The sequence below is a fragment of the Calidris pugnax genome, unplaced genomic scaffold, assembly GCF_001431845.1.
Source record: "Calidris pugnax isolate Ruff unplaced genomic scaffold, ASM143184v1 scaffold9, whole genome shotgun sequence".
Taxonomy (NCBI): domain Eukaryota; kingdom Metazoa; phylum Chordata; class Aves; order Charadriiformes; family Scolopacidae; genus Calidris; species Calidris pugnax.
In genome coordinates, this window is record NW_015090778.1 from 4,505,038 (window position 1) to 4,513,090 (window position 8,053).

The 8,053-nt window shown below is 61.1% G+C and overlaps 1 protein-coding gene across 2 annotated transcripts; it reads left to right on the forward strand.

Moving 5' to 3' along the window:
• The first annotated feature begins 149 nt into the window (after window positions 1-149).
• Window positions 150-8,053, forward strand: RAB37 (RAB37, member RAS oncogene family). Of its 2 annotated transcripts, XM_014949547.1 has the most exons (9): window positions 150-320; window positions 2,253-2,363; window positions 4,369-4,410; window positions 4,556-4,622; window positions 4,710-4,762; window positions 5,201-5,266; window positions 6,044-6,100; window positions 6,340-6,416; window positions 6,520-8,053. In XM_014949547.1, exons 1-9 carry the CDS (start codon window positions 204-206, stop codon window positions 6,623-6,625), a joined length of 696 nt encoding a protein of 231 aa, XP_014805033.1. In that variant the 5' UTR covers window positions 150-203; the 3' UTR covers window positions 6,626-8,053. The 2 variants fall into 2 exon arrangements, with proteins under 2 accessions (XP_014805033.1, XP_014805041.1); XM_014949555.1 differs by lacking the exon at window positions 2,253-2,363 and having other exon boundaries at window positions 6,520-6,657.

The window sequence follows — 8,053 nt, forward strand, 5'->3', positions numbered from 1 at the left end:
AGGTTTCTAGCCTTGAGCCTCCTCTTCCTCATTTTGGGACCAGGCCGGGCAGGGAGGCGGCCGGAGCGCAGCCTTGGGGGTGGCATTAGCCGAGGAGGAGGAGGAAAAGGAGGAGGAAGGCGGGCCGGGCCAGGCCGGGTGGGGCCGGGACTCCCGTTGGCCCCGCGGCGCCTCTTCTCGGCGGCTCCGTTTTGGGTCGGATCATGAGCGGTCCCGGCGGGGCGACGGAGAGCGGGACCCCCCCGGAGGGGAGCGGGGACACCCCGGTGGGGAGCGGGATCCCCCCGGCGCTGCCCCAGGACTACGAACTGGCCGGCAAGGTGGGTGGGAGGCGGCGCGGAGTGCGGGCTGGGGGGGAAGCAGGGATGGATCCCCCCCCCAGCCCCGCCACGAGTGGAGCTTGGGGTGGTCCCTGAGCCCGGGGGGGTACCCGGGGGCCGGTCGTTTCCTCCTCTGCCGCGATCGCGCCCAGGAAGCGGCTGCCGGTCGGGGAAGGGGAAGGAGGGGGCGGCCCCAGCGGACCCCCCCTTCCCCCCAGCCCTGGGACCAGGGATGGGGGGGTCCCTGCCCCGGGGGAGCTCTTTGCCCCGGGTGTGTCCCTGCCCCAAGATGGCGAGGGGGGTCCCAGCCCCAGCTGCAGAAATAGGGCTTTGGGGGCTATGGGCTTGGCGGGCAGCGGGACTCCCTGGGGAGGGGGCACGGCCGAGCTCTGCCCTCTGAAACCCCTTCCTGACCTCCTTCAGGCAAGGGGGGGCTCCTGCCAGCCGGGGGAGCGGTGCCCCCCAAGGTACAGGGCAGGAGAAGCAGGACACCATCCATCCTGTCACTGCACCGGGGAAGGGGACAGTGTGTGCCCCAGAGAGGAGCCAGTCCAGGGCCCCACTCTGCAAACACTGCCATGCCCCTGCCAGCTTTCAGGGTGGGCACCCTCCTCCCCGAGTGCTTCCCTCTTCCCCAGCCCAGATTGGCCAAGGGTTGCCCCAGGGAAGCCCCCTCCACAGGCTGGATGAATTTTTTCCCCCAAAAATTTAATACGCAGCCCCAGGCTGAGACCAGTGCCAACGGTGCCAGCCCCGAGACCTCCCACTGCTTCACTGAGCCGGCTCCCAAAGTGGTCCCGTGCACTGCCACCTTTCCTAAACTGCTTTTATTCCTTCCCCTTGATCCTCTCTGCTCTGACTCCTTTCACCGGCTGATACTGGAGGGAGATTTTTGTGTTAGAGGGAGGAAATCCATCGCCAGCTTAATCTGGAGCGAGGTGGAGGCAGAACTGGGAGGTGTTCCCAGCCTGGGCTGGGAAGGGGCGTCCCGGGGGAAGGATTTGACTAGCAAAGTGAACTGGCAGGAATTCAGCTAGTTCCAGCCCTCATCTCTGCCTGTGCTGGCCCAGAGGACTTCTGCTTGTGCCATCCTTGTGGAGGGTGGTGACAGCTCGCCGCATTCACCTGTCCCAGGGGCAACAGGGCTGTTGGGGTTTGCTTTGCAGGCCCCAGCATCCCAGCAGGGTGGGCTTGAGGGGACGGACCTTCTTGCTGGAGTCCTGCTCACTGCCATTTTTAGGCGAGGGACAGGTCTAGTCAGCGTCAGGTTAATTATTGCTGGGCAGGAAAGGGCTGCTGCTGGGGAGGGAGGGAGGAGAGCACAGCATCGGGGCGTTGGGTAAGGGCAGGCTTACTGAGCCCAGCATCAGTCCTGGTTGCTGCTTGCCCAGGTCCAGCGGTGCCAGAGCAGCCCAGGGAGCCCAGGCTGAGCCTGTTTGCTTAGCAGGAGGGGAAAAGGCGCCGTATTTGCTTTGGTGTCTGCAGCAGGCAGGGCCCTGGGCACCCACAGGGCAAGAGTCCCGGACACGGCAGGGTTTGCCCAAGCCATGCATCACCCCTTGGGCTGGGCACACCCGGGCTGGGGGGCAAAGCGTGGGTGGAGGCGGCTCCCCATGTCCGGGAGTTGCAGCCGGTTCCCCGGGAGCCTCCTGGGCTGGGAGTTGGCCAGGAGACATCTCTCCTTGCTGCAGTACCTGCCTTTCCACCAGCTCTCCTCTTATGTTCTCCTCCTCTCCAGTGGCATCACTTGGCTGCACCCTCGGGGAGTCCCATCCCACCCCCAGCTCTCATGGGGCTCCCCAGACCTTGCAGGACCATCCCTGGGGAAAAGAAACAGAGGGATTCAAGGGACCAGGGAGGGGGCTCAGCACCACCCAGGGATGCTGCCGCCTCCCCGTCCTGCTGACACCTCTCCCTGGGCACATCTTGCAGGTGATGTTACTCGGAGACTCAGGCGTGGGGAAAACCTGCTTCCTGCTCCAGTTCAAAGACGGGGCCTTTCTCTCCGGGACGTTCATAGCCACCGTGGGCATAGATTTCCGGGTGAGACCACCACAGCTGCTGGCCCCTTGCCTCCCCTCACCCACACCATGCCCAGGATGGGGCGCTGGGAAGGGGGGGATGAGGGTTTCCAGCCTCTGCACCCCAAATAATCTCCAAACTGGCTGCAGGCGCTTGCTGAAACCCTTTTACCTCTTCCTGAGAGAGGGGTGACAGATGGAAGAGCCTGCTGGGAACGTCACCTCTTGCCTTTAAATCAGCAAAAATCTCGATTTAACCCCTCCTGGCTGGGTGTGTGGGCTGGAGGTGTGTGGTGGGGGCTGGCACACTCCAGCAGGCAGGCTGAGGCCAACGGCTGGCGGGAAGAAACACTGGTTGCTGTAATTTTGTGCCTGGAAAGGGCTGAAGTTGGCTGCCGAGGAGTCGTTAAGGTCACCTGATCCCATTTAAACCCTCCCACCCCTTTCCGTTTGCCAAATTTCGGCTGCAGGGTCTCTCTGGGGATGCACGGGCGGGCAGAGCTGTTTGCAGCGTGGGGTAGAGCAGTGTTTCATCAGGCTGGAAGTCACGGGGGGGTGTCCCCATCCCGGGCTCTGCCCACGGCTGCCGACACGTGTCGAGTGTGGTCGGCACTTCCTCCGCTTCCGCAGCTGCCGCCGCTGCTGCTGCTCTGGGTTTCTGCTGCTTTTTCTTCCTGGGCTGCTCTTGGCTTGCAGGGGGGAAATTGGGGGGTGGCTCAGCAGGGGCTGGGGGAGAGGGCTGAGGAGGGATCTTGTCACCTGTCCCTCCAATAAAGTCATGGAAGAAGGAAAATCTGCTGTGCCCCACTGCTGGGCTCAGCGCTGGTGGCCCCAGGGGTGTTGTCAGCTCCTACGTACCCGCTCTGCTTCCTGCAAGTGTCCCCCCCAGCAGCTCACAGCTTGCTGCTGGTAGGTAATTTCCAGTTTCCTAGGGCATGTTTTTGTTTTATTCAGCCCATTTCCTCAGATTTTGTCATCTCCACATGGGCTGAATTTCCATTTCAAACAATGCCAGGCAACCAAATTATTTATAGGGGTCTTCTCTTTCCAGACTCTTCCCTCTGAGTATGATTCTTTAAAGAGTCTTAAAATAGCCCTTCGGTAACTCCAGCTTTTCTTTCTTCTGGCCTCTGGAGAGACGTCCCTGTGCTTCTGAGTTGGGTACAGCAATTGGTTAATCCCTGATAACTGCCTTTCCCACTCACTGGCAAGTGCCTCCTCTCTTCCCCGGTCCCAGCCCAGGTGCAAACCACCCTAACCCAGGAGATTTCCTCCTGCCATGCCAGATAAAGCTATGTGCTACCTGCAACCCCCCAGCTCAGTGTGTGCCACCACCTTTAAGGGCCAAACAAGGCTCCCACCAGCAAAAAAACCCGAGCTGGACACTCAGCATCACCCACTGAGCATCCCCAGGCAGCCCTCGGCATCCCAAAGCCTTGAGTTGCTGCAAGCAGCCAAAACTTTTAGTGCATCGGTGGTTCCCTTGGCACGTGGAGCAGAGGAATCCTGGCAAAGGGTCAAGGCTTTATGATGGGCAAACATAGAAGCAGGCCAAGATGTTATTAATAGATGCACATTTGCATGGTCATGCAAATCCTCCCCACTTCCCCAGCTCTGCCGAATTTCCCCAGGCCACCCAGGTAAGGGCTGCTGCAAGCCCGGGGCTGCCCGGCAGTAGCCAGAGTGGGTGGGTGTCCCTGGGCTTTGTGGGGCAGCTGGCATCATTAGCCAGCTAATTAGGGGACTTGGGAGCCACAGGACGTGGGTGCTGGCTGTAGGACATGAGCAAGGTGGGGATCTGGCTGTTCTGTGTCTGTCAGGGCTTGGTTTTGCTCTTTTCCACCCTGGCACGGGGGGGGATGCTGCTCTGGGATGTCCCACACAGGATCACAGCCCCCCCAGCAGGTCCAAGGTTTGTAGCAATGAAGCTTCAACATCCAGCACCATGGGCAGGCTGGCTTGATCCCACCAGCTCTCCACCAAAGCATGCTCTGGGCTGATGAACGTAATCTCCTTCTCTTCTGCAGAACAAAGTGGTGGCTGTGGACGGGGTGAAGGTGAAGTTGCAGGTGAGCTTTGGGAAGGGGTGAGCAAATCCCAGCCAGATTGCTGGAAACCCTCCCCAGGCTGAGCGCGGTGGGGTCGGGAGCTGCAGGGGCATCCCCAGCCAGGGGGTTTCCCCTCCTCGCTCTCACCAGGGCGGCTTCTCAGCAGATCTGGGACACGGCAGGACAGGAGCGTTTCCGCAGCGTCACCCACGCCTACTACAGGGATGCCCAAGGTGGGTTTGGGGGTCTGGAAGGGATGGTGGAGACCATCTAGAGCACATCCTTGCAGTGGGGCAACGTCTCTGCCTCTTCCTTTCCAGCCCTGCTCCTGCTCTACGACATCACCAGCAGGATGTCCTTCGACAACATCCGCGTGAGTCCCCACCGTGGATCAGGAGCGTGTTTCTCCCTTGGGGATCGGGGTCGTGGGTGCCCTGTGTGGTTTGATGGGTGTTTGGGGCGGTTGGAAGCCTGTTTTCCATGTAAGCCACTGGTTGTTCCGGCCAGACCCAGCCAGCTGGGAGCTCGTCCCCGGGGCGCCTGGCTGGGCGCTGCACGGCTGGGTGAGCTTTGTTTCAGGAGGTGGTAAATGGCTGGAGGGAGAAAACATGGTTTGGGATGGACGTGAACTATGTCGAGGCTTGGGCCGTAGCCAGGAGACGGGGCGTTTTCGGGGCTGTTCGGCTCTGAATGGTTCTCATGCAAAAAAAAAAAAAAAGAAAAAAAAAAGTAATTTTCTCCATCGTCGTGGGGGTGTGAGGGCTGAGAGGGGAGGGACGGGGGAGCTCACTGACACCCCAATGCCCCCCAGGCCTGGCTGACGGAGATCCACGAGTACGCCCAGAAGGACGTGGTCATCATGCTGCTGGGCAATAAGGTGTGTGTACACTGTCCCCTCCTCCTTCACCCCAAGGTGTGCCGTGCCGTGCCGTGCCATGCCGTGTCCACCCTGCCATGCCCTTGCCATCCCCGTAGCTGTGGAGGGATGGGCCTCGGTGGGCCCTTTTCCTGCCAGAGCACCCTGCCTGCACCCTCCACCGGGCTCTGCTGCTTTCCGGGCTCAGCCAGGCCCAGAGGGCACCCCCGAGGTTTGGGGTGGCCGGGGCGACCGGTGGCCCTGGCAGCCAGTGGGGGGCAGCACGAGGCTGAGGTTCCCGGTACGGGATGCTCCCGGTACGGGATGCTGCTGGATATGGGATGCCTGCCCAGTCCTGGATGCACCCCCAGATCCCAGGTAGCCCCAACTTCCAGATGCCCAGCCAGGTGCCAGGTTGTCTCCGGAGATCCCAGATGCTGCTGGCTGCCCAGTGTCCTACAGGGTACTGGATTTTCCCCTGGGACCGGATGCCCTCTGGATCCCAGATGATGCTGGGTACTAGATGCCCAGCAGGGTACCAAAAGCCCCCCCGAGTCCTGGATGTCCCCAGGTACTGGATGCTGCCCCAGGTCCCAGTTGCTCCTCCACATCCTTGATGCCACCAGTTCCCAGATGCTCAGCAGGTCTCGGATTCTTCTCTGGGCACTGGATGTTCCTGGGTCCCTGATGCCCCCAGTTCCTGGCATCCCCCTGCGTACCCCACACTGACTGCTTGCCAGATGCCCCCAGGCTGCCAGCTGGCCCTGGTGTGCAGTGACATTTTCTTTCCCTTGGCAGGCCGACGTGAGCAGCGAGAGGGTTGTGAGGACAGAGGATGGAGCATCGCTGGCCAGGGTGAGCTGTGGTGGGCTGCAGCCCCCCCAGACAATTGCATGTCACCCCATGTCATCCCCTCTTACGGTGCCTGGCTCTACCACGGGCAGTGTGGCAGCCACTTGCACACAAAACCCGGGGCAAGGCAGGGAGGGGATAACACCTTGTCCCCCAAGCCTCAGCCAGGTGACAGGGACAATTCAAAGGGGCAGGAGGGCATTTTGGGGCTGGCCACTGATGGGGCTGTGCTGCCCTTGCAGGAGTACGGTGTGCCTTTCATGGAGACAAGCGCCAAGACGGGTATGAACGTGGAGCTGGCCTTCCTGGCCATTGCCAAGTGAGTACCTGGGGGACTTGGGCAAGGGAGGTGTCCCCTGCAACCCCACCACCTCCTGCACTGGCACTGGCAGAGGGAAGATAACACAGCCTCACCACCCCAGGGAGCTGAAGCAGCGCTCAGTGCAGCCATCGGATGAGCCCCGCTTCCAGATCCATGACTACATCGAGTCGCAGAAGAAGACATCCAGCTGCTGTGCCTTCGCCTGAGAGTGGCCAGGAGGAGCCAGCAGCCCCAGGGCCAGGAGGGAGAAAAGCAGGGGCCCAATCCTGCCCTCGAGCACCCAAGGGAACCAGGCTCTGACAAGCCAAGTGTGGATGGGACAATATGGCAGAGCAGAGCCTGCATGAGGAGAGCCGTCACCACCGCACCAGGACCCAGGGGCTGGATCCTGCTGCCCTGCGAGGCAGTGCCTGGAGCTTACTGTGTGCCATCGGGGGAGTACCCGCGGTGTGATGACTGCCAGCCTGGCCAGCGAGCCACAGTGATGCCTCCATCACCCAAGCAGGATGCAGGACACGGTCCCACACCTGGCTGAAGGCCCCTTGGAGTGGCTGGAGGGGCCTGTGTGTGCCATGGATGAGCCCCTGCGCAGCCCCTGGCCCTCTCCTCCCCTGAAGCCATCCCTGCTCTTGGGCCTGATCCAACCCCATGTGTCCCCAGAGCTGGTGAGCTCTGGTTTCCCTCCAGGGACCCACAGCTCTGCCCCGCTAAGCCACCCCATGTCAAGGTACATTGGGTGCCCATGCTCAGCTGTGGCTCCTCGTTGCTGTGGTTGCTGCCGTTGGCTTTTATCCTCTGCTGCCCTGAGGGCAGCAACATCTCTGTTGTGTCCTGGTTCTGCCAGAGGGAAGGGCCGGGATGGGGAAGCATTTGACCAAACCTCCTCCCTGGCCCTGCAGCTGGCATGAGAAATAAAGCTCCCCTGGGAGTGCCCGAGCGATGCGTGGGGCACTTCTAGTACGCAGAGCAATTTGGAAAAAAACTTTATTTCCCCCTCTTATAGCCACAGGGATTGCAGATATTTTTTTTTTCACCTGGTAAGCACTTTTCCTCTTCAATCCCTCCAGACAAAACCATCTCTGGGCTCATGCAGGCTGGAGCTGGTGGGGTGGGGGTGCCCACGGTGGCTGGGGCTGCCGTGCCTGCCGGGTGCCAGGGCGGGCTGGATTGCTCTCCTTTCACTGCACATGTAAAACAACTGCTTCTTCCTGCCGCTGGCAAATAGCAGCTGAAACCCACTCTCTGGAGACCAGATGCCTGAGATGCTTCAGCCAACAAACGCCGCTGCTTTGGGCACCGGTGGGGCACAGGGTGCAAGGCTTGAGCCCCACGTTGCTGCACATCCCCAGTGCTCAGTCTGGCCCTGCCGACCCCCCCAGCACATTGCTGGCTCCCCCAGGTGCTACCTAGGGTGGTGAGATGGTGGATATTTGGTTATGCAGCCAAAGAGTTGATGCAGAGGGCACGTAGGAGTTGGGGACCGTCCGGCACATCCGTCCCCAACAGCATCTTCCCTGGCCCTGCGCCCCAGCTGCTCATCTCTCACCAGCCCCGGTGCCTCCTTCACCCCCGCTCTGCTCCCAGGTCTCTCTTTGCAAGTTTACACATTAAAGCTGAGTATTTTGGAGGCTTTG